The sequence below is a fragment of the Sander vitreus genome, chromosome 6 (genome assembly GCF_031162955.1).
Source record: "Sander vitreus isolate 19-12246 chromosome 6, sanVit1, whole genome shotgun sequence".
NCBI classification, from domain to species: domain Eukaryota; kingdom Metazoa; phylum Chordata; class Actinopteri; order Perciformes; family Percidae; genus Sander; species Sander vitreus.
The window spans coordinates 19,761,395-19,788,359 of NC_135860.1; the positions used below are offsets into that span (position 1 = coordinate 19,761,395).

The 26,965-nt window shown below is 39.7% G+C and overlaps 1 protein-coding gene across 1 annotated transcript in view; it reads left to right on the plus strand.

Moving 5' to 3' along the window:
* cdkal1 (CDK5 regulatory subunit associated protein 1-like 1) overlaps positions 1-26,965 on the plus strand; it is a 281,333-nt gene that overhangs the window by 100,913 nt on the left and 153,455 nt on the right. The window contains exons 7-8 of the mRNA XM_078253409.1: positions 372-492; positions 19,273-19,376. Coding sequence (XP_078109535.1) covers positions 372-492; positions 19,273-19,376 — 225 coding nt within the window. The remainder of the gene's footprint in view (positions 1-371; positions 493-19,272; positions 19,377-26,965) is intronic.

Sequence of the window (26,965 nt, forward strand, 5' to 3'; positions counted from 1 at the left end):
TTTACCACATTGTTTTTTCCACAATTAAAAGCTCGCTTTCTATTTGGTATTGTTGTTGAAGGTTGTATGTAAATGTGGTTGTGTATGTGAGCGTGTGTCTACTGTACGTTTTTAAGTGTGTGTTATGGAGACAGACTAGAGAGAGAGGAAGTGATGCAAACAGTGAACGTAACTCTATTTTCCTTTATCCTTGTTATCCAACTAATTAAGTTGAATGGAAAAAATTTAACATGGAAGTGCCTACAGTACATCTGCGCACCCATCCACACATAGGTCTGCATGTTAGTGTGTCACATGTGACAGGGAAAAGGTGACACTGGTAGTTCTGTCTGAAAAGGTATATGTATTGAAGTGATGTTTGTTGTTTTCAGGCCACTCAGTTCGTCTTTTGGGTCAGAAGAAAGATGGAGGCCGGAGGCTCGGAGGAGCTAGACTGGACCTGCCCAAGATCAGGAAGAACCCTCTTATTGAAATCATCTCTATTAACACTGGGTAGGATACAGACACACAGAGAACATGACTCATAAAATATTCACCCTTAACTGTGAATTCAATTTTACTGCTTCATTGCCTTACGGTTTATGGTGTGTGTGCGCTCTTGCTCTCTTTGTACCACCACTTAAATAGAGCCCCTCTGTGCTTCTAATTTTATCAATTCAAATGGTTTGAATTGGGTGGGGGAGTAGGGTGTGTGTGTGTGTGTGTGTGTGGGGGGGGTCTGTGTGCGTGCATGCGTGCGTGTGTGTGCATATAGTGCTATTTGTTCTTTAAATGTAATCCAAACCCAACAGGTGTCTAGTCTTTTGTCTCAGCTTCCATTTGACATATGAAAGAAGACACAGCTACATAGGTAGACCTCCTTCCTTTGTCACCTTTTTCTATCATAGCTGGGATGTTATGTATTATCCGGTTACTATTCTTTGTCATTTTGCCTGTTATGTCACTGGCAGCGAGTTTGTTTAAGACTACTTCTGTTGTGTTTGGTAGATGCACAAGCACAACCACTCACACCTACACCCACATGTACACTCACATTTTTATGGGCTAATTTCATGTTGTTTACAGATCTGTATATCCCTACTAACCCATGTGCTGTATTCTCAGTGGGCTAGTTAAAAGGGTTATGACAGACTTATTCCACTGTGCTGGGCCTCCACTAATGATAATCCATCAGTCATCCTCCTGCATCTTCAATGTCTGTAATGTAATGGCCTGACTTAAAAAGCAAGGAAGTAAATAACTTGTAGACGCAACACTAGTGTTCAATATGACTAAAGCTTTCTTGGTTTAAATAAATATTCTTTTGTTCTCACACTAAGTTGGTTAAGCTTTTTAACAAGCTGTCAAGAAAACAAGCTTCAGTTGTTGCTAACGATCATCTCAAAGTTCTAGACATTACATGATCAACAATACATCATATTTTTATTTGATTATAAGTGTTGATTATAATTTGTTACTGTATGTAAAGGGGTTTCAACAGTTAACTGGAATTGCAGTCTCCTTTGAACCATCTGGGCTAATTGCAGCAACATTCTTGTCTATGTAATATATTGACCCACCAACAAGAAGGCTGTGACTTGTTCTCAGGTCTTGACCTATTATTTATTACTGTAGGCATTGTTATGGTTATTTTGGGTGTGATAGTGATGCAGTGGATACACATGGACCATACGCCACATTGTCACAATACATGTCATCAATTTACATTTTTGTACTTGTTCTAGGGGGACCTTTGTCTTCAAAACAAGGATTGCAAACAATCATGGTAGTCTAGCAAAAAAACTAGCTCCCACATTATATTTTTGTGTCTACATTAAATGTTGAACAACAGTATGTCAGGATTTTTTTCTAAACTCATGATATTCCCAGCCTTATTTCAGAGATTCAATCAATGAAAAAAAAATCCAGTGAGTGTTTTCCTAAAGAGTTGACGTTGCCCTAGATGTTTGTGGTCTGCACAGCTCAGTGGTCTTTATTCCTGACTAAAGCTTCTTAGACGACACAAAATCGAACACGCCTAGAAAAACTGTAAATCCAGCTGTTTCAGCCTTAATTTATCAGATAAACAGGCACTTCTGTTCAGCACCAACTGTGGCATGTTTAAAAGGCAAAATGAGAGCTTTGTGACCAAAAGAAAATGCTACCTTTTGCTACAACTGCCACAGTGTACTCAGGTTGGCCAGCACTTGCCAATTTTCATTCACTGCTCCCCTGTAAACCATTGACTTAGATAGCCACCAGTGTCATAGTAGATAACATATGCAGACACACCATTTGTGGCTCTTTCACAGCCTCTGTGTATCATTATGATAATTGTTGGTAATTTGATCTCCATCTTTCTCAGTTCCTCTTTTCATATGTGCTTGTGTACCTGCCGATTCGACCATTTCTATGTGTGTGCGCTTTTGTGGGCCTTTCAGCCTGAATGTGTGCAGTTTTTATTTGTGTGCAGATGTCAGCCCCCTGCCAACCAGCCTCCAGCAGGGGGTCTGTATCTGATCCAAATGAACTCACTGTTGTTTTGCAAAAGGGTCAGGCTGGCTACAAATAAATCCCTTTGTTTTTATTCTTTTAACTGGAACTCTTTTTGGAGGCCCGGGGATTATACGAATATGTTGACTGGGCAAATCGGCTGCTGACAAATAATACTGGTTATGTTACTGAAAATCCAAGCTTAATGTGTGCTTTTGTATGTGATGGTCAGTCATTGGTGTCAATAATTTCGACATGTTTATCTCAATGTGTTTACGTATGTGTGTATTAAGGAAAATGTGAGAGAGAATGTGCTCTTTGTGTGTTCTGTTTTTAGATAATCTGTTTTAAATATTCCTCTGAGCTAGTAGTGACATCACTGGTGACATTTGTCAGCTGGAGAAACAGAGGGATCTTTGTCTGACACACAGACACACACATGCACAACATCAGTTGAAGTTGTTCCCCAAACTGCCTCTGCGTCAGAAGAGAACATTTTAAGCTTTTGATTTGGAGTGTGTGTGGCCTTTAATGTCTCCAGTTTGTTGCCAGTTTGTCTTTGTATGTGAACATGTGGGATACATCCTTTTTGTTTCCTAACCAAATATCAAGTCGACGTCATGCTGCAGGGTGGAGTGTTTTCACAGGTCATCTGCAGGTCCTTGAAAAGTAAAGTCTTGAATCTTAAATTCTCAAATAATGTTAAGGCATAAATATGAAGATATCTTAAGTACAGTTAATAGACATCATCTCTCACTCGTGTGTTTTTTTTTGTAATATATAATGAGACAACATGGCAAACAGTATACAGCATTATCATTGTAAGCATGTTAGCATGCTGATGTGAGAATTTAGCTCAAGTGCAACCATACAGAGTGGCGAGCATGGCTGTATACTCTTTCTCTTGTTTTGAGTATTACTAATGCTTTTTCAAATTGAGTATAATGTCACCAAGCATGTTGAATGATTTCAGTGATATTCAGTCTAATAGATCCACAATAAAAATCACATCATATATTTTTTTTTAAAACCTGCAGATACCCCTGCCCATCAGCTCAGCAGCCACAGGAGCATTTAGGATGGTGGGATCTTGGGATACAGGGCGAAACAGTTGTCAAATTGATCCCTCTTAGGAAAATTATCTGTAGAAATGTTGTAGGTCTACCAGATACCCCAAAGTACCTTTCTTATACAGAACACAAAACAAAAACCTTCACCCAATATGACTTTTTGTCTATAAACAGTGATCATCCCAACATTCATATTTTGAATTAAGGCCATTTACTCATTTCAAATGACTGCAAAGAGTCATTTTAGTCTGTGTCTGACACATGAACCTATTGTACCATCCCCTTCACTTTACGGTAGTAATGCAAATCCTCACAACAGCCTGATGAGAGTTTCACCTGGGACTACCGCTGAAAATTTAATTTCATGTTCAAATTGATTCACAATATTAGTTTCATTAAGTTGAACATTAATTTAATTTGGACCTATTAAATCCAAATGAGATTGGCTTTTTTTTCCCCCATCAGAAAATAAATTCAACATAGTCCAGCTGGTCCTCAAATGCCCTGTGGCTTTGTATTAAAGGAGCATTTTCAGGTTTCTCCTGGGCCATTAGCACGCCTATTTTGAGTCATCTTTACTTGACACATTAATGAGCAAAAGCCCTCGTTATTTCTTTGAAGGTTCAATCCAAAAGCAGCATGTTGCACCAATCTTATTGCTGATATCAATTGTCAGCAACAATTCAGTTTTAATACACTAATATTTGTTTTCCTTTTAGGGTTTCAGTTTAATTCATTCATTTACTTGCAGAGTATTACAGACATATTATGGATGCGAAGGACCCATTGAATGATGTTTTATTGCAGATGTATAAAACATTTAATTTTAAAGTGCTCTCTGAATGTACTGTAGATTTAGCAGCAGATGTGTGCTGCCTTCCATGCAGTTGTTTTTTAAACGTCACAATTTGAATCCTAGTCAATGAAATTTAATCAATTACAAACATAACTGGTTTCAGTGTCATTTTTGTTAAAATTGTGATTGAACAGAATATAGTTAAATGAACAGGTGAATATTCAACACCTTGAATATTATGAAAGTTAACAGCCTTCTGAAGACGAAGTGACACAAATGGGGACAAACTATTTTTTACAGGTTTTGGCAAAGGGAAAACCTAAACCTAAAAAAATTTGAAACAACACCACATACATCTTTCTCACAGGTGGTGTATGTGCATATTGAATGGTTGGTGAGAGCGGTGAAGCAGTGGAGGGAATAGTAGTTGATTAATGAGAAAAATAAAAGGGAGAAATACTGAGAATACTAGAGATGCACGATATATCGGCAATCACATCGGTCGGCTGTTAGTCATTTGTTTATACATTGGCATTGTTGAGCAAACCGATTTCAATAATCGTGTATGGTCATGTGAGTATCAAACGTTTTTAGGGTTTCAGAGCATGCAGACTTTAAGAAGAGGTTGTACAAAGTATATTTAACCCTAAGATAATCACTACATATTACACCCAACTTAAGTTTATAAGGGCATACAAAATGTCTTACTTAAAATAAGAATTTGTATTTTTTTATTTATTGTTCTATTTATTTCATTTGTATGCTTGAGCAACGCAGAAATGTATTTTGAAAAGATACATTTTTGCTTACTTTTATGTTACTTAATTTTGTAGTATTGCACATTTTTTGTTTATGTATTTCTTCTTATGCTTGCTTAACTTTCTACGTTCAATTTGAGAAACAAAAACTTGTTTTATACAGATCATATTGACAACGGTAGATATCGGTTATCGGCCATAACGGCAAAGGTAATACTGGTTATTGGTAACAGCCAAAGTTTTCATATGGGTGCGTCCATAGGGAATACCAAAGCCGGTCTACGGAAAGCCGTTCCACTCCTTATTCAGCCCCAGGCGAGTGCAAAATGAATGGGACTCTATGAAGGACTGATTACGGAGATCCCGCTTGACGACATCCGAAAGCAGAACCAGAATGTCAGAGTGAATATTTCGGCGTGGTCTTTAAAACATTAGCAAACCTCTTTCTAGCACGTGTATTAACAGGGAGAGACTAACCTGTCAGCTGTGTTGTCGATGCCTCGAGAGAACAAAGGAAGCGACTCAGCTTGCCGTAAAGCAGTATCTCTGGCTGTATATGTGTATGACGTCATTGACATTTTAAAAGGCTTTTTAAGAACAAAAAAGCCACTTTAAAAAAATCTAACACCCAGCAGTGTGTATTTTCTTAGCCTCCCCTTTCGAATGCAACATTCAAATTACTAGACAAAAAATGATATCCAGAGAAAAGTGGATTTTGAGGGTTATAGCTCCACAGAGTGCCATTCATTCTGCACTCACCTGTGAGCGCCCCCTATACGGATCAAGAATGGAACTGCAACCAGTTCAGAAGCCGGAAGTAATGAGAGAGTGGAACTTCTTCCTTTATCAGAAATTCTTTGGGAATACACACAACTGTTGGTGTTTTTAAACATGGGATTCAATCAGACATGGTTCCTTTGTACTCCACCCTACTTGTGCTCCTGGTGTTGACTCCTGTCCTGGTGCAGCTGATTTGTATTTTTGTTGGGCTTGTGCTCTTTAATTGGCTTACCTTTTAGTCGCCAGTATTTAGTTTTGCATTGTTTCTTATGTGGTCTATTTCATAGCTTCTTTATACCAACAGATAAGCCTGAGGACAGAGTTCATTTTCCATACAGCCTCAGACTGGAAAAGACTTGACTGTCTTTCTAATGCTCTGTTTTGTGTCCCAGTTTTAGCCCGCTCGATATTAGGGAAGCTGGTGCGTGTATGTGTGTGTGTTTTGCCCTAGGCTACACTAACGGTCCCTTCTTGCTCTTTGTATATCTTTGTGTGTTTATGTGTTGTCAGCGAACAGTAAAAGCCCCTTTGTGAACAAGTTGAATCGCAATGCTTCAGCGTCATAAACAAGGAATTTACAGCCACTCAGTCAGAATGGTTCATTAAACTTCACCGTGTGTGTGTGTTTGTTTGTTGCTGTGTCTGTTTGTGTGAACCGCTGCCATTAGACTTCAGGCATTAAAAAAAGCCCTTTGTTCCACAGTTACAGCTCATTTCATTTCATTATCCGTCTCTTCCTCTTCCCTGTTCTCTATTTAGTCACATTTTTGTCAGTTATAATCTCTGTTATTACAATGTGCTAAAAGTCAGGTGTTAATGATCCTCTGCTCTAAACCCAAACCAGTAACCGACTTCATCATTCGTATCCTCCAGGCTGGCAGGTGGACAGACATGATGGCACAGAGGGAATAGGCAGTAGAAGTAGGCTTCTTGTGGTTTGAGAGCTCTCTCAAACACAAGTGGAGCCTTTCTGTCAGGCTTACTGCTGCCTTGATTTTGATAGCTGCGCTGGCAGCTCATACTTCACAATAAATAGTTAGAAGTTGAATTGATGATATAGAGCAGCCATCGTCAACTAGCGGCCCGCGGGCCAGATCTGGCCCGCCAAAGCTTTTAGTCTGGCCCGCAGAATAATCACGAATTCAGAAAATGTAAAGAGGAAAAAAGGCGTTCTGTTATTTAGCATTTCAAGCATTTACAGCAGGTAACATTACACAGGTAGAGCACAAACCCAGCCCCCTGTATTTGCATCTCTATTCACATGCCGGGATTCTGTACAGCGATGCCTGCGCACCACACACACAGCTGAGCCGAGATGTGTATGCGTTAAAACACGCACTACCTGACTGGGAACGATACAAAGAGGATTACCAATGGCCGCTGGGGCAGATGAACTCACACAAGTCTTGTTACTGTAAATAGGCTACAATAAAACCTTTGCGAGTAAAAGTCAATACTTATCAATGCACTCACCTGTATAGACAGGCATAAACATGTAGGAAGCATATTTCAATCTGCTCTGTCTGCTCAGTCCACTCTTGTCCACCGTGCTGTTTTACGCAAACACAGCTCTAGCCTACTCTGCAAATAGAGAATTTTTACAAACAAGCTAAAACAAAAGCTGTCGGTTTGCAGTCTGTTTCTTTGTTTGCCGGGAAGTTCTTCATTCTTGATGGTGATGGTTGTATTATTTTGCAACAAAATTGTTTCATTGCAAATGAGGCATACATGACAAATGCATGGCCTGCTTATCTGCGTATTAGGTATACATTCATTTTATTTTCTTTATTTGAAAGTGTCTGCTTAGAAAAATTCTGGCCCTTGTAAAAATGTAGTTGATGACCCCTGATATAGAGGCCTGTGCTGCAACCTGTGTAAATATTACACCATAATGAAAGTTGTTGATGTTTAGCATCTGTGGTCATGCTTAACGTAAATAGTTTTTTTGATTTATCATTCCCAAACCTTTTACCATTCCATTAAAATACATGTTTTCTTCTTAGCTATTTGATGATAGTGTGACAATATTTTGCTTCTTTTGGGTTAATGTTTTCCTTAGCCACCTTCTGCACATCATTGTCCTTCAAATGTTTTTAGGGGTAGTCATAGGACGTGTCGACAAATGGAGATGCTGCCATTTCTTGGATAAAAGCAAACGTTGAAGGATTAAATACAAATTATATTTCAACATTCCTGGTTTTTGTTACAAGAGAGTGGACATTTCTTACTCTTTGAGTTACTGGCTTCATCTATCCAGGGAGTAAAAAAGGTAACCTTGAAGCCCATACAGTACTGTATTTCATCCTCTTTCCTTTGCTCAGCTCCTTCTATTGAATTCCCTGTTTTTCCCTTTTTTTTTCACCTTCTGACACTAATAGTAACACATTTATTTGCTTAAGGGACAGCTAATTTAATCTGCCCATTAAGCCATGTTGAATATTGCACGATGCCATTGTTCTGGTTTTTGAAAAGATATTTAATACCTTTTCAGAAATGAATGTTTTGGATGCTTTAGTCAAGCTACATAGTAATAATCTCTAATAATTGTTTTCTGCGTCGTCGTCTATTCTATTCATTTCTGTGGCTGGTTGAAATCCTAAAGGATTTGAACAGGCTAGTGGCTCATTTCTCGCAGACCTTTATCCCTGCCAAATCCTTGATTTCTATAATCACTAATAATCACCGTAGCAAAATCCACACACACACACACACACACACACACACACACACACACACACACACACACACAATGTAAACAAAGCTGATAGATACAGAGTGAAAAGTGTCTGTGATTGTGTGTTAGCGTGCATTTAGAGTGTGTTTGTTTTAGCTGATAGGCCCCCAGTGTTTTAGCTGCTTGTTTCCTGTGATTCCTGTGTTCTGGCTGCCACAACTTCTCCATCCACTCTCCACGCCGACACAGTGGAATAATATGTCTTATCAACCACGCTGCTGACCTTTACATCTGCGTGTTAACCATTGTGACCAGGGTGTAATGTTCAGGGCTGAGAGAGAAGTAAATTTGAGGTAACACACATCTAGGTGGAGAGGAAAAACAATACGTGTCAGAACAGGCTGGGCCAAAATTAGGACTTGCTGGTGTGAAGCCAAAAACACAGCAGCAACATCCTGCATGTCAGAGCTAGACTTACTAGCTGTTCCTGACCTGATGTGTCCCTAAGTAGCATGACAGGGCCAGAAATAATAATACGATTTTTGAGCGTGGCAGCAGGTTCAGAGTGACAACACAGCCCATTTCCTGTTTGTGGCTATGGTTGATCAAATTTGTTTTGAATCATTTAAAATGTGTAACAAGTCAAATTTCAGTTAACTTGGTGTTTTCCTTTTATTTGTGTGTGTGTGTGTGTGTGTTTGTTATAGCCTAATGCAAAATATGTGTTCTTTTTCTTTTTTCCCAGCCCAAACATATTGTAACACAAGTTGCAATATGTTACTATACACTTCCATGCAACACACATGACTAAAAAACTTAAGCTCATAAAGCTAGAGCTCATCATGGTCACATCAATGTGTGGGAGTTGTACAGCTTCTACTTAAGGGCTGTTAATTTAACACAGCTGGAAGAAAATCATAACAGCAAGGACATACACTGCACTGGTCTGCCTATTTATCTGTATCTTTCTGACGGCATTTAACTCACTACAGAAAAATCAAATCTCTTGTAATATGTGTTGCAGACATCAGCTGCTCTTGAATGGACATCAGAAATCTCTTCATTGTCGCGTCCAGTTATCGTCCCAGTTTATAAACATTGTTCTATACTCATCTTTCTTATATTGACTATTATCATGCCAGCACTCTATCATGCTTTCCAGCACACACGACAGTCTTCAGCACCTGATAGTCGCGCTCCACTTTCCCAGTTCCAATCAGCACGCCTCAGAGCTTCCTCCGCTGCTGCATTCTTTTCTGAGCCCTCTTTGCAACCATTTCTGTTTGGAAATCAGTCGAACTCAGCACATTGTGTTTTTGATGCCAGAGGTCTTGACGGGGTGGGGTAAAAAAGACACGGCACAGCTCATTGGTGACACGCTTTATAATAAAGACTATCACTAAAGAAGAGCAGAGTCAGTAAAAGAATAGAGGAAGCATTTTGCAGATAAAGTCTTTGCTTGAAAGAGAAAGGGAAGTGTGGTACAGAGAGACACAGGGAGAAACGGGTGGAGATGGGAAGTCATTAGCCGAGTTAAAAGCAAATTGAATCAGGCCTATGTGCTCTTTTGTAATTTAAATTTCTCTGGCAATTACAGTGTGGAAGTGAATAAGGCCTAAGAGACAAATGAGGAGTCTCTTTTCATCTTTCTCCTATACACACACTTTACCTTACAATCGAAGCAGGTATGTCTGTTCCAGCTCGAGAATCTCTTTCAGACTGTACTATCACTACCACTGGGGTTCATACGATATTCACTGCATACAATTTGTCCATATCCCTACCTCATCTTAAAAAGCAAATACACAAGCCACGTTACACTGCTCTACTACACTGCTCCACTTGATTGCGTTTTCATTTTGTTGATCAACGGTCAACGCTCTCATCTTTGCTTTTATGTGTTGTTTTTCTCCCCGAGGAGTAGAAGTGAAATGCATCATGTGAAGCAGCAACAACAGAGGGAAAAAAATGTGCCGATGTGGTTTAGAACAGTAGAACTACAGAGGAGTGAAGGGTGTTTACACAAGGGTTTCTGATCACCGACATATGTGTGTAGGATTGTGGGAATGCATGGATACACAATGTACACACAATCCCTTTTGATTTAGCACACATACAAATACACACACCTCCACAAAGGAATGTTCCATTTTCTTTTTCTATTTTGTGTCCGATACACATATGATCATATGCAGACACGCTCATACTCACTCACACACACATGCCCACACCTCTTCAAGCTATGTACCATGGTGGCCTTTCCTGCTGTTTATCAAACCAATGTATGGGTAGTTTTCAGCTCCACTGGTCTGAACATTTTATTCCATTTCTCGCTTCCCCACTGCTTAACACACAAATACATGCCTGAGATGCGCGCGCGCACACACACACAGCTCTCCATCTACTGTTATTCCTACTCACTCACCAGGAGAGACTTTGCTCCCCACAGTAAATCCAAAAGATTGATGTGTCTCCTTGGACAAAATGAGATTGTGTGTCATTACAAGGCATTACACTACAGAACCCCTGAGTAACTGAATTAGCCCTAGTGTGTCACAAGAAAACAGTTTTCACACACACACACACACACACACACACACACACACTGCTCGTCTTACAGACTATTTGCACAAACCAGTTTCATTCCAAGAGGTAGTCGACAACACAGAAATATCAACCCAGAAACAAGTGAGGTTGTTAAGCCCGCGGGCGCTTGTGGAGTTTAACTCCGAAAAGGCAGTTAACCACAGGTTCCCGTTAATCTTATGATGGACATGTGTTGTGATATTTAACAAACAATCCGTCAACGGCAAAATAAAAGCCTCTTATTTACGAGACCGGTCTGAGAGACCTCCAGCTTACAGCGGGGTCTCCAAGCGTGACTGTCCGAGCGACGAGCTAGCTGCCCTGGCAGGCGCAAGCAAGCTTATTGAGCTTCTCAACTCCGAAAACTTTGGAGCAAATTGTCAATTTGGCATCGATTTTCGTAAGACTGCCTATATTCGAAATCTACACAGCTCATTTCTCGCCTAAAACGTTCTCAGAAGTGAATTTAGTGATGAATAAGATGGCGAAAATTGTTCAAATTGTCCCATTGTTGGCCTGTCTATGTACCGGAAACCTGACCCTCGTTGAATGCTGAAATAAATGTTGGGATATGGGTGCTGCCAAGCTCATACAAGTTACCAACCAATGCATCCTCGGTAAAATGGGCGTGTCAAGAACATTTCCGGGATTTTTAACTGTTCTTGGTGAAAATGCAAACTTGTGTATTGGGACAGTATTTTGGCCACAGACGATGATGTTTCACAGGGACAAAAAAACACAAGTCCATAGAAAAACACAGATTGAGAAACGCCCTATGTCTCTCTCATTCTATCAGTCAATAAGGCTACATCATCTTTGTGAGCCATTCATTACCTGTGCCAAAAAAAAAAACACAGTCCACTGTGGCAGTACTACCTTGGGTGGGACTGCTGCTCAACTTTCATCCCTTGCCAAAGTGCTCCAAGTTTTTGAGTTTGAGCTGCTGGCTTCGCAGTGCGCAACCCATGAGATGACTGTGATGTTCCTAGCGCTCTAAAACGCCACTGTAAAAGCCTACCAGAATCTTAGCAGTGGCACTTTTCTGCTCTCTGACGCATGTAAAACCTACGCAACGCCTGTGTTCGCTCAACCCTGTGAATTAGGTACTCAGTCATTGATACAACAACCAGGCAGTGAGTTGGATCACAGAGATTTTACAGGGGCCCGTTTCAGGAAGGAGGTTTAACAAACTCTGAGTCTAACCCTGAGCTCTGCGTTGATTTACCCTGAGATGGGAAACTCAGAGTTTTCAGTTCCAGAACAGCTGATATGAGTTGGTTCAATCAACTCGGAGTAGGTTCACTCAGAGTTAAGCGTGTGCACCACCACTACAAAAAGGCAGCATGAATGGAGCAATTATACTAGGATTCACCATGGCAACAACCATAAACAAACTGGTAGGTGGAAAATAGGCAGAAATACTCATGCGCACACAACACAAGAGTTTGAACATATATTTCGTTTAAAAAAGCAACACAGCAGCTGCTGCAAAAGAGAGATAATTTGCGTGGGAGAAAATAGCTGCTAGAGTAAATGCGTAAGTTCCAATATAGTGTATTCATATCATATTTAATCATAAGTATAATATTACTGGTGAAAAGGTATTGAACCTATAATCTATTTCATTTAGGTGCAATCCTGTGGGCGAAAAATTCCTAGACCTACTAATCCCATTCTGAGGCTGCAGCACCATCATTAACAGAATTATAATACATAATCTTTTATTTCAAAGGGTTTACATCATTCACCTGCAATACTGTGGAACTCATGTTTAATGGCCCTTACTGGTTTGTGTCCAGGGAACACTACAAAAACGTTTAAAAAATGTTTCAGAGCAAGTCACAGTCTTCTGACGGCGCTTTGCTATACAGCTTTACTAATATGACAATAATACATCACCAATGTTGTAAAGAAAACTGCCGTTTGTAAAAACACGTAATGCGACACAACGAATCTGCTGGGATGTAAGCGCATGTCCACGATGGGTGACGTTAGTGATATGAGGACGGATAAGGTTATGCAGGCTACATAAGTGATAGACTGGGAAGAAAAACGATACCGCTCAAATAGGTAGGCCAGTATCTGGAAATGAAAATGCATAGTCGGGGCCTCAATATCATCTCCCGACATATGTTTAACTCCCTGCGAAGTAATACAGCTTCGAAGAGGAAAAGGAAATGCCATGTTTTCAGAAAAAAAAATTGTTTTATAGTCTGCCTAACATAGTTAATAAACCAACCCTGTTTTTTTTTATTCATGCAGATAACAAACTGCTAAAATGCGCCTGATACCGACTGAATGAATGAATGAGGAAATGAAAGAGAGCTGTGTCAGAGGGAGGAGACTGAGAGAAACTCGAGGTTAATTGAAGAAAACCTGCTCCTGACCAGGTTAGGTTCACAGGCTCAGTTACCATAGTAACTGACTCTGAGGTTAACGGGTTGGAGTTACCCCTCTCTCTCAGGTTTGATTAACCTCCCTTTTTGAAACAGAAAACCCAGTTTCCCTCATCTCAGGGTTAACAAACTCAGAGTTTTCACTGAACCTGCTTTCTGAAACGGACCCCTGCTCTGGGAAACACCAATAGTACATCACGTAGTAAATTGTAGAAGGCCAATGAACTTCTGTACTTCTTCTCTACCTGCAGATATCCTTGTCTAGTTAGTCCATTACCCACTTGGCCAAGGACTTAGTTTTTCACTAGTCAAACTAGTGGGTTATTCAGTCGCTTGTTAAGTCATTGCGAGACAGGTTGCCTGTCAGCGAATTAGTAATCTATGAGGCCACCAGTACAGTCAGTTTGTCAGTCGGACAGGTTGACGACCAGAACAAGTGATTTCATCAATCAGTCAGTTACACAGTAAAGTGGTCAGTAAGGCAGGCAACAGGTGAGATAATTAACTGGTGAATCAGCCAGCCTGCAAGTCTAACTTTCAGTTCAGCTCTTGTACCACTTGACTTTATCAGTATGTCTAGAGGTTCATAATAAACAAAGATCATACCATTCTTGTCCAGTAACAATGGGCTGACTGATCTAGTACAAACACTGCCTTGAGGTCCGTCCATAGACAAAACAAGGAGCTGGGAAAACACTCACAGTTCCTATGTAGACATGGGCATTCACACACATGCGCATGCTCTCACAAACATACTGTACACGTGCTGTGTCTCTCCAGTCAAAACAACAAGCGAGGCTGCTGTAGTAGTTACAGAAACCTAAGGTCAGCATGTGACACATTTTTCTAAAACACACATACACAGAGAGAGCTGTTTCAATGTGCAGCACTGGGAACACGAGACTAAATAACAGAATTCAAAAGGTTCAGACACACAGGCTGGATTGAACACTGAGAGGAACGGGCCCCAGCTGCATTAGGACACACACTCATGCACACACTGGTCTATTCACAGATGAGAACATGCACGCACGCACGCGCACACACACACACACACACACACACACACACACACACAAAAACAATATGTGAGATAATGGTAACTTTGTGTTTGTTTATTTTGAAAACAAGTTTATGGCAGTCTCACCGTTTATCAACTTAAACTCTAGACTGTAAAAAGCTTCATACACTCAATTAAACCCTTCATTTTGAAGTCTGAATAAACTTCTCACCAGTCACTGAAAAGCCACTGAAAATGTTTCATAAATAAATAGAAATGTAGCATAATTTTAAATTGTCATTTGGTTTATCTTCAGTCATTCTATTCTAGCTATTCTAATCATTGTGTTGTTATGTGTACTACTGTAAAACACAATGTGTGGGTTTTACTTGGGATGATAAGTCATCCCAGTTAACGCACTGACATGCTTGCATAGATTTCTGTACCTGGTGATGTGCCATATCACCACCATTCTTCTTCTCATTTAATTACATCAACAAAAGGCATACATATTGAAAGTCTTTGTTAGACAGTGTCCATACCATTTTTTTGTGCGATTCCTCACAAGGTTGAAGCAATGTCTTTATTTAATAAACACATTTCTTTGCTTAAAAGGTGAAGGCTAAGCTCCTCAACTAGCTATAAACAATAACATTGCTGTTTCATCCTGATCATGGTTTAAAAAAAATAAGGTATAAGAAATGTTGTCTTTATAAGAGTCAATATCATTGGTGTGAATGCAAAGTTCCTATGCAACTTGAATGCAAGCTATCTCTTACTGTGTAACGAGGGTAAATATGGTTTAGCTGCCAACCTTTCTATTAATAACTAATCATCCTCTTTTCATTGCTCTTAATGCTGTAGGTCTTTACTCCATTGTGTCAGCATTCTTTGTTCCTTGACTCCACATTATTTTGCAACCTCCACTTCGACTTTGAGATGACAATAACAGTAAACTTACAGGCTTGAGGCTTTGTTCAGTCATATAATAGAAGTTATAAGATGTTGTTTGCTCATATACCCACTCCACCCCTTTCCCAGTCCCAACAATAACTGCGATAAATAATCTTACTTTTATAATTTGCAAAGTAATCAGACTTCCCCTCACAGTTTAAGCTTTGTTTTCATAATTACATCTTTAGGCCCGCACAGTACGAACACACACACACACACACACACACACACACGGCCCAATTTGTTTATGCATAGAGCAGTTTTCTAATTAACGTGTAGGGCCTAAATGCTTATCATTGAGAAAACATTTTACTGTCTGTCCTGTTCTGTGTCAATCAGATGCTGCACAAGGGAGCCTCTCTAAAGGGAACTATACTGTATTTGTGTGTGCGCCGAGGGAGGTTTACGAATGTATAGAGGAATCTCAGGGCTTTCCTTTCTTTGTTACCTTCTCAAGGCTGCAACCACACAATAGTCTCTCTCTATCTCTTATACACACATGCGTGAAAAGACATACACACACACACACACACACACACACACACACACACACACACTGGGGAGGTAGCCTCTCTCATTGTAACACATTGATAAACTACACTGTTGTCAGGTACAACTGCTACCTCCGTGGTTTAATTAACTGGGACAAAACAGAAGGCGGAGAGGAGACAAAGGAGGGAAAGGATGGAGGCTTGATAAAGAAGAAACTATTTTGTTTTAATTCTACAAGTACTGTATTTCCCCTTAATGCCACTAGTGTGTTGTTGTTGATGTTGCTGTCTTTATTATAAACTGCATCATTTTCATTAACAGTAATGTCTGCTTTACAATTTCTCCTTATCTAAGAATCTCTGTTCTTTATCTTCTCTTTAGGAAGACAGAAAATGAAGCAATTCAAAATTGGGAAACTCAAGCCCAGGGCAACTTGAATACATAGCAAGGAGTGTGTGTGTGTGTGTCAGCGAGAATGACACTGCTTCTCTCCTTCAGTCACTTTCAGTCATAGGGTGCTGACTACTTGTCGCAGTCTGTTTAGGTTGATGGTGAGGTCGAAACTGCTAATGCGTTGTTGTGATACTGGACAAATGTTCAGCAGCACACTCACACAAGCACATGGACACATACACATAATTGACACACACACACACACACACACACACACACACACACACACAGACACACAGACATACAGACAGACCACTGACTGTCTCTTGAAATTAATGTTGGTGTGATCCACTCAGCTGGGCCTGATCACATTAAGATGGATGGACCCCCTGGTGGTTTGTGTGTGTGTGTGTGTGTCTGTGTGTCTGTCTGTGTGTGCGCGTGCGTATGTGTGCGTGTGTGTGTGTGCGCGCACATGCAGGGCCCCATCTGTCTGTGTTTTCCCCACAGCTAGGTCCTGTGACCTAGCTGCCATCTTTAGTGCCCTCAACTCCAATAAGCAATACCCTGAGAGGGAGAGATGGATGGATAGATAGGTATATTCTCTTTTGTTTTTCAGTTTTTTTTTCCATGGTGACATTAAAGGATGCTCTTGACATTTTGGTTGTTTTTCAAAATGATTATCAAGATACTGTAGTTGTTTCAGTGGGCACTTACAGTATGGAGGTCTTTCACAGTCCAATAAATGTAGTAAAAAGGAGTGTTCAAAAACCTATACAGTAGGTTCCTTAGACCCTCTTGCATTGCTGCTTTATCAGGTTTGTGGTAATTGATCTGCTCAGTAAGTAACAGTAGTAGTAGGACTGTGGGTTGAGATAGCCTTGGTGTGAATGTGAACCCATAGTAGAAGAGTAATCTCAAGTGTACTCAAGTAATCTTGACTTTCCTCAGAGAAATACATTTTAAACGAAACTTTAACACCAAATTTTGTATGTGGACTTCATAATATTGTATGTGAACAAAGCCTTTGCACATTCTGAGAAGTCATTTTCTTTTACATGCCTTTCTCAACTCCATCTGTAGTGTCCCACCCTGTTTTTCCTAGAGCGGCTTCAAGTCTTCATTCAGTGGGTAGCAGAAACTGTGCGGATACATGGATCGTCTCTCTACTACTTTATTACCATAGCACCAAGTTCTGTGTTTTTTGTTTCAAGCTTCTGGGGAATCCCTGTTATTTCTCCATGAGTCTGTCACGGACAGATACCGGGTTTATGCTTGTTATCTACATTAGTCTGATTTCATATTCTCATACTTGCTGCCCTACATCAGAGAATGTTATGGTTACTAATCATTAGTAGGGCATTTTTGTAGTTGCACTGGAGTGGATAAATCCCACAGCAAACCAATTTAAACATTGTGACACTTTTTTTCTGTATCAAAAGCTTGCATTAGTTGTGCTGTGTTAATAGATGGTCATGTTTCCTTTATGAGTAGCTGGACTGTGGTCCAATATTAGTCACAGTTTGGTCAGTGTGGGTATTTTGCTCAGGGATATTGTTAGTGATTTACATTAATGTTGGTATACACTTGGCAAGTGTGGCTCTATTGGGAACTCTAGCAGTGTTAGTTTCAACCTCAACTGAGTTATAAAAAAAAAAAAAAAAAAAAATCTTGAAGGTGGCAAGGTCATTTTTTTGCACCATAAATTAATAGCAAAAGGTGAAACATATTTTCTTTTTACCTTTTCATTTCAGTATTTTGATCCCCACAAACGCACATTTAGTAATTTACACTGTTTAACACGTGTTCACCCAACAGCGTGTTCCTACAACAAACTAGAGCTGTTGCCAGAAAGTTAAGTCAACAGTGAAATAGTAAGTGAAAAAAAAAAAAAAAAAAATACTATGGTAACAACAGTGTGTATTTTTAACCCACTATGACAAATTGGAGGTCAGAAATGAAACCCTAAGGAAGTGAATACAAAAAGAACAGTGGCCCTCCTTCTTCTCTTCAGTAGTGATTTGCAGGCAACTCTTGAAGAAAAGCCCTCTTCATCCTGAACAAAGACTCCCAAGAGTTTAAATCATGCCATGCTTCTGGATCTGGTGTAAGCCAGTATTTCTCCTTTTGTCTGTGTAATTTGTTTTATTTTATTTTTTACTCCCTTTCACAGTCAATTTGAATTAAGCTTCTCTACTTTTTGTAAAACAAAACAATGTATTGAGTTTAATCTTTTCACTGCTTGCCTCGGTCGGAGAGACAGCTGTCCACGGTTATTTTGGTGCTAGCTGGGGTCGTTACAAACAGTTTAGGAGAAAAAGGACAGTTTTGACTCTCTGCTTTCTTCTCCTGCATCTGCTCTATTGGGAAAGTGTGCATGAATAGATTTCATTAAAACATTAAAAAGTATCTTCTATCTATCTGTGCACTCACCGTGTTCTCCTCAATCCCTCCCATCTCCACTGTTAAGTTGATTAAAGTGAAAACGTTAATCATTGGATTGGTCACTTCTGAGATGCTATATTGTAAATTATTTACAATGTATAAATCATTCATCAAAAGCAAATACATAATTGTGTTTTTCAGTTAAATGTGTAGTACAAGAAGCAAACCTGAATTATGAATTAAAAAAGTTAAATTAGCTTTCCAAGTCGTAGGTATTGCACCAAATGTAGACAGATGTTTATATTTGTGTGAAATATTAGCTTGTTTGAATGCCTTAGTGTGAAACACATAATACAATGCAAGTTTCCATATTTCTGTGCTCAATGTTATACTGTATATTATCTGTGGCATCTCACATCTCAAGTGATGAATGATGTTTGAAGAGTATTGCTCTCTGCATCTATCCCTGTCTCCTTGTCTCACCATCTCGCTGTTTGTCTGTTTCTGTCTTTCTAGGTGTCTGAATGCATGTACCTACTGTAAAACTAAGCATGCCAGAGGAGACCTAGCCAGCTATCCCATCGAGGAGCTTGTTGAGAGAGCCAGGCAATCGTTCCAGGGTGAGTACTTTATCTCTTTCACACATGCACAAACACACAAACAATCACAACATGAGACAAAAGAGGTACTTAAATGACAATGAGAGTCATTGAATGTCCGACAAATATACTGATTTACATACTTGATTAATTTGCTGTGGAACGGGATGTGCTGCTATTGGACGATTACAGACGCTGATATAGGATTACTTGGGTCTTGATGTCAGATGAACAGCTGTTGTGCCCTGGCATCTGTTCCTTAAGAGTAGACTCCCAGAATCCCTAATCGCACAGCAGGCCAAGCCTCTGTTAGAGCCCCAGGCGGGTCAGTCAAGTTCAAGTCTACACATTGATAGCACAAATCTGACTTCCTGAGCATTTACGTACTATATACAGTATATTATCCATCAATGACTTTTTTTTATTGGTATAGTCTGTTGATTTTTTTGAAATTAATTTGTCTGGTGTTGAACCGTTTACTACATCTGAATAAGCTTAGACTGAAACTAATACACAAATAACAATATTGAATGGAATTCATTACCTGAGTACATGCTAAGGTCAATTATCTCATCCTATTAACCTTTGGTTGCTCATGCACATAACTTAAATGTAGTTCAACCTAAAAATGTGACCATGGACATTGTAGAAGAGCTGTGTTTTAAATCTTGTTCAAATCTACAGCTTGTTTATTCAGTGTCAGTGTACAAAAAAAGACATTATCCCTGAGAGCTGTCAGACATGTACTTTAGAGACCTCCCACTTATAAAAACAAATGAGTCAGCTGATGAACAGCTTTCTTTGAATGGTAGATGCTACAGTAGCAAATAGCCTGTTTTTAAGGTTTGATTTTCTGAACTCTTAAAGGCAATGCTTTAAACAAGTTTTCTATACAATTGTACATAGCGCAACAGTGCTGCCATGTACATAAATACACAAATATACAGCACAATATACATACACAAATATCTTCTACCCACTCCCCACTCTCCCCAATCCCCATGCATCCTCATAACCTATCCATACAAGTATACATTTGGAGTAAAGTGAACCTACATTTTGCCGCCCACAAACAAAAAGGCAAGGTAGGGTATACCCCACACACAGACAAAATGATACATAAAGACGCATAAGTAAAATAAATAAATAATAATAATAATTAAATACAGGTAAGTCATTTAGTTATCCTCAAGGTAGCACTACTCCTTGAAGGCAATGCTTTGAGCAGCGTGCTCTCAGGATTCAGTTGTCAAGAGATTCATGCTGACACAAGAACACGCCACTGACACAGTTACAAACTCTTAAAAACATTATAAAGTGGCGATTTGTATGACTTGTGGTCACTGTGTTGTTACTGTTTCTGTGGCAGCCTTTATGCCCAAAAATTCCAAGGGCCTGTGGGGCTGTGTTATTAAAGGTACCAAAAAGAAAATCAAACATTAACCTGGAAGTCTAGTGTTGAGGCGTAACAGATGAGAGGATGCTGCACAGCAGTTTACATTTCTTTTGTGGCAAGATCACAGCAGCGATGTAAATAATTAGCACAATGTTCAAGTACAAGGTCTCTTATTGTCATGTACACACCACTCGTCAGCAATGAAATTCTCAGATTTTAGGCTCCCTCCAACTGTGCTCCTACGCATATATAAAGTACATACAAAAATACGTATAAAGCAGTGTTTCCACTAGAAAAAAAAATTGGTGCCGGTCATGTGACCTATGAGGTTTCATCATACCGGTCAAATGGGAAAAGTTCCAGTCAAATATTTTCCGTGTTAATTGCGCTTACAAATAATTGATAGGCAGGCTAACTAAATAATAATATCACCAAGGGATATAGATTTTTAATTTTTTTTAATTTTTTTTTTTGAAATGCAGGCTACTTGCTACAGGCAGAGAGGCCGAAAGAATTAAATCACATTGTGCCGATCTGAATTAAAATAGGCCTATTTTTTTCCCATTTGCTAATCAGAGGAAATAAAACGATACAAACCTAGTCAAGGCGACTTTGCATTGCTATTGCAATTGTCTGTCTGAACACAGACTGAGTTTATATCTGGGTAATGAAAAAGAAGAACATACCCTTGACAAGGACATGGCTTTCTAAATCCTATCCAGAACTCTTTAAAACAGCTGCATCCATGCCACTGCAGTGCCCGGAGGTGGGCAGTCAAGGGCAAACTCACCAGCTGCTTGAACCTTGGTGTGTGTGTGTGTGTGTGTGTGTGTGTGTGTGTGTGTGTACATATGTTAGATGTGGGTGACAGTGCAGGGTGAAGATACACCTTCCCTTTTTACTTGTTTTAGAGAAGTTGCATGGCATACTGGTATTTTGGGAAGACTGTTGTTTCACAGTACTTGCTTTACTCTCCTGTAATGTAAACATTTGGGTGATGTCTTTCTTTGAATATTGTCACAAATAATCATTGTTGTAAAATGCAGTTACAGCCACCATGGCAACCCTTTACGGTATTCATTAAATGAATGAATAAATTAATTAATCAATTAAACCCTGGTTACAAAACCAACATTCTTCTTGATATTGGTTAACCGTAGTTGTAGGGCTGCATAATTAATCAAATTTTAATCACGATTTTGGCTTCCCACGATCAGCGTTAACGCGTTAATCGCGATGCGATTAAGGGCTGACGCGATGCGATTAATTTTTTTAATCGCATGCCGCCATTTATTAATTTATTTTACTCGGCTTTGCGTCGTGCCTAACAGGCTACTATTTTTACCCTTTGCAGCACCGTTACTTATCATCAAGCTGCCACTTCCTCCTAACACATCCTGCTGCTGCAGGCTGAAGGCATGATGGAGAAAGACAGCAGCAATAACTCTGAATGTAGCTTTTTATTTTCCAAAACTCCCGGTGGCCGGAGCGGGCAGCTGCAGCAGCCGTAGCGGGCAGCGGCCGGAGCGGGCGATCACGGGGGGACATCCTCAGCAGTGAAACGCGAACGGGGGCTGGAGTATAACCTAGCTAGGTGGAAAGCTAACGCCAGCCAGCCACCTGTTCCATCAATCCTGCTTGCAAGTGTCCGCTCATTAGACAAAAACTGGACTACATCCAACTTCAACGAAACTCCCAACGCAAGTTCAGAGACTGCTGTGTTTTTGTTGTTGTGGAAACAACAGTGTACCGGACTATCCAGCCTGTTTCTCTGTCGCCGGGTAAGAGTGGAGATGGGCTGTGTTAACACGTCAGTGAGTAATCAACATTATTTAGGAGTTACTAAACACTATATTGACTCTAGTAAGGATAGGGATTTTTAGTTAGGTTCATAGAGGAATTGTGCAATAATGACAGATTCACACATTTTTCTTTTGTTTACAGTAAATACATAATTACAAATCTTAAAATCAAGTTCATAAAGTAACTTTCTTTGCATTCATTTGATTCCCAATCAAGATACACTGGTACAAATTGCTTTCGATTGTTAATATGTACTTAAAAACTGTTCTGAAATGCAAAATAATAGAATTTTAATCATGTGATAAAATATGCGATTAATTGCGATTAAAAAAAAATTAATCGTTTGACAGCCCTAAATTCACCTGATCGAGCGATATTTAAAATGCTTCATTCCGTTCATAGAACGCTCTGTATCAAAGTTGTTTTTTTCTTTTCAAAGCTCCGTAAACCACTCTCTGATCACGTGCCTCCATGAGCCAATCAGAGTTGTTCCCTGCACCGCGCAGCTTAGTTTAGATGTAGACAGTCACAGAGGACAGAGTAACGTGAGGAAAATTCCACAACAGATAGCAGTTTACCAGTAAACACAACATATTGTCCCGTCTGTGTTGTTTTTCAGACAACAGCAGTGACCAGTGCTAGTTTGAGTCTTTTAGCTCATAGCTTTAACGGCAGGCTGTTGGAATCCTCTACAGTGAAATACAGTCACACTACACCGTTTAGCTGTCAGCATTTTAGCCGTGTTTAATCCAGTTACTACTGTAGCTAATGGTAGGCTAACGTTAGCTGCTGTGTAAGGTGTTATTAGTGTTAACTAGCGTGACATGCAGCATCAGAGCGCAACGCAGACCTTTAAGTGGCACCGTAATCCGCGTTGCTATTTCGTCTGGTAGATACCGGGCACTGGTGCCCTATTGGTACCGGATTTTAACATGTGCCGTTAACGTGAACAGAAAATTGCGTTGCCTGTATCTTTTCACGGCAAACGCGCATGTTTGGAAAGCGGTCGCACAACAGCTGAAAGGGCATACTCCTTCATAGTATCCTTCAACAAAGCAGGAATGTAGCACAATATGGATGTGAAAGCAGTTATAATTAGCCTATGTGACAATAACATTTGTTTTGGTTAAAATCAACAAATAATCGTGATAACTAATCTTGATCAATATATTGATCAAAATAATTGTGATTATCATTTTGGCCATAATCGTGTAGCCCTACGTAGGAACTTCAGTTTGGAGATCAGATATAGAGGGTGTGTGTGTGTGTGTGTGCAACTTTTTGATATTATTGAACCTCCGTTACATTCAAGCCATTGCCAAATGAGTTGCTACAAAGCTAATTAAGACTATCAGCTCCACACAACTCTCTCTGTATTTCTCAGTATGGCTATGTTCAGAAGATTGTGGCATCTGGTGACTTTCCCGCGCAGAAGCTCGAGTGAAGAGTACCTTTTCGGAAGAGTCCATGTTTTTTTAATTTAATCCTCCGTGTCCTCCTTGGATACAAGCAACTGCGTGGAGGAGGGGTGGGGGTGCGTGCGCGATCATGTAAGGCTTGTATCATTTGGCTGTGCCGACAGTGTTGTTGTCATTACTTAGAATTCCTCATGGGGGAGACAGAAACTACGCACTATATCTTTATTAATTAATAATAATAATTAAAAAAACCAACTATACATTTACACTAAGTATGCCAGTTTGAGGAGTTAGGTTTTAAGATGGGATTTGAATGTGGGGAGAAAGTCAGTGTCACGGATGGCTCCTTGGGAGTGCAATCCAGAGACGGGGGGGCTGCTTGGCTGGTAAAGCTCTATAACCCATGTAATATATAAGTTGCATCAGTCAAAAAATGAGTCATGAAGAGGAAAAAAACATATATAAGTTGCACTGGACTATAAGTCGCATTTATTTAGAAATTTATTTCACAAAATCCAAGACCAAGAACAGACATTTAATCTGGAAAGGCAAGTTATTAAACTACACAATAGCACACAGAACAAGGGGCTGAATACGGTAGGTGTCCGGTATGTTAACGTAACGTAACTGCACTGTTGACGAGCCTCTCCCAGCAGCACGTTGTTCAAGCACCCATCTGTGGACTCGTTCCTCCAGCTCCGGCCATCTTGATTTCAGCGCGCGACTAGCTTTCTTTGTTGTCTTCATTGCAGTAAGACTAACCTTTTTGCCAGTCCCTCACAAGTTTCTCACTCACTCCAAACTTTCGTTCTGCTGCTGGATTACCGTTTTCGGCTGCGTATTTTACTACCTGCAGTCGCCTGCAGTTTCTTTTCTTTCTCAGTTGTCTTTAGGAGCAGCATATAGTTGTCACAAGCCTAGAGCACCTCTCGCAGCTGTAGACAGTAATGTTTTCAGCATGAAATAACATATAAAAACATGTTAAATTATATATATTTTGATATATAAGTTGCACCTGACTATAAGTCGCAGGACCAGCCAAAGTATGGAAAAAAGTGTGACTTATAGTCCGGAAAATACGGTAGTTTATTTATGTTTTCCATTATAACTGACTGTCAAACTGCATAATAAAAGAAAGTTCTGTGGCATTCATTGTTTGTGTTTGTTGATTCATTTCAGTTTAACCTGAGCCAGACTGACAACAAAGATAGAAATCATATCACATCCATACAGGGATAGTAGTATACAGTTGTTAAAACATAATAAAATATATGACACACTGGTATCAGATCGGTACTCAGTATTGGCCTATACGCAAGTTCAGGTATCAGAATCGGTATCGGGAAGCAAAAAATGGTATCGGGCCATATCTATTGTCAAGGAAGACACCCAGACTCTTAACATGGGGGGAGGGGGAAACTAAGGAGTTGTCAACTGTAAGTGAGAAGTTGTTTTCATTTTGCCAGAGTGGACTTGGTGCCAACGAGGAGAAATTCAGTTTCATTGCAGTAAAGTTCAAGGACATTTTTAGTGAACCAGGATTTGATTTCTAGGAGGCAGTCAGAGGGGGAAAATGGCGGTGTTGGGCTTGGTCGAGAGATACATAGAGCTGAGTGTCGTCCGCGTAGCAATGAAAAATAATACAAAATTTTCTGAAGAAGTGACCAAGTGGAAGGACGTAGATGATGAACAGTAGAGGACCTAGAACTGAACCTTAGGCGACACAAGTCATAACTGGGGAAAGCTGTGATTTGAAGTGGTTGAGTTGGACAAACTGGTAGCAGCCGGAGAGATATGATTTGAACCAGATAAGTGAAGTGCCAGTGAAACCAATAGACACTAATCTGTCAAGGAGGATGCGATGAGAAATGGTATCAAATGCTGCACTGAGGTCCAGGAGGATGAGTAAAGATAAGAGTCCAGGGTCTGCCGCCATGAACAGATCATTTGTGATTTTGTAGAAAAAAGGTAGATTAGAAATTGCTCGAAAATTATTTAGGTTGTTGGGGTCTACACTTGAATGATTTACAGACATACAGTTGGAATAAGACAGAGATGGATAATGAGAGAGGAGAGCTATGATGTTTAACTATCTACCTACTGTCCTCAATGATGGATACAATCAAAATCATTAAGTTATTAAACCTTTTCAATATTTTGTACTTTTTGTACTGGTCAGTTTTAGCCCTCCTGACATGTACAGAATAACTCTTTTACATACTTATTTTCTTGCTGTACCCTCTTTGTAACTGTACCATCTCACATAAACACACACACACACACACACACACACACACACACACTTAGTGCCCAATGGAAACACAGTAAGACAGTAACACAATTGGCCAACCTAGTTCACTGATTCTTGTTGACCGTGTTGTAATAGTTTCTCGCAGACATACACACTCACTGGCGAGTGTGATGAGCAGGTTTTGTCTCAGGAATAATTGGACGTCCACACCCTTTGGCCATCTCATTTTTTGTCTGTCACATGTAATACATTTCTCTTTTGGTGAACAAATAGAATCATCTACTACATTTATGAACTAAAGGCACACTGTTTACTCCATCAAATATTTTTGTTAGGTTTGGAATTACATTATGGCACTGCAGCAATGCCCATTTTTCTCTCTCACTCTATTAGCCACATTTTTCTTATCTCAAACAAATTGAGCCTCACAAATAGGCCATGCAATTCGATTTGCTATTTAATGTCTTTTGAATAAAAAAAGGCTGCAAGTATGAATGCTAATTTTGATTGGCCAGTCAGCCAGCGTTGGGGGTATTTGATTGGTTTATCTCAGGGAACTTTGAAAGGATTTATGGGATTTATTCAAATGCGATTTGAGGTAAATAGCTCTCTTTCCATCTGGAAAAAGAGAAAGTAAGTGAGTGCACAGCTTTCAAAATAATCTGAATTATTCAAATGTATGATTTTAACATCAGAGAGGTTTGTTAATGTATGCAGGTAATGGAGGCTGAGGTTGTCATAG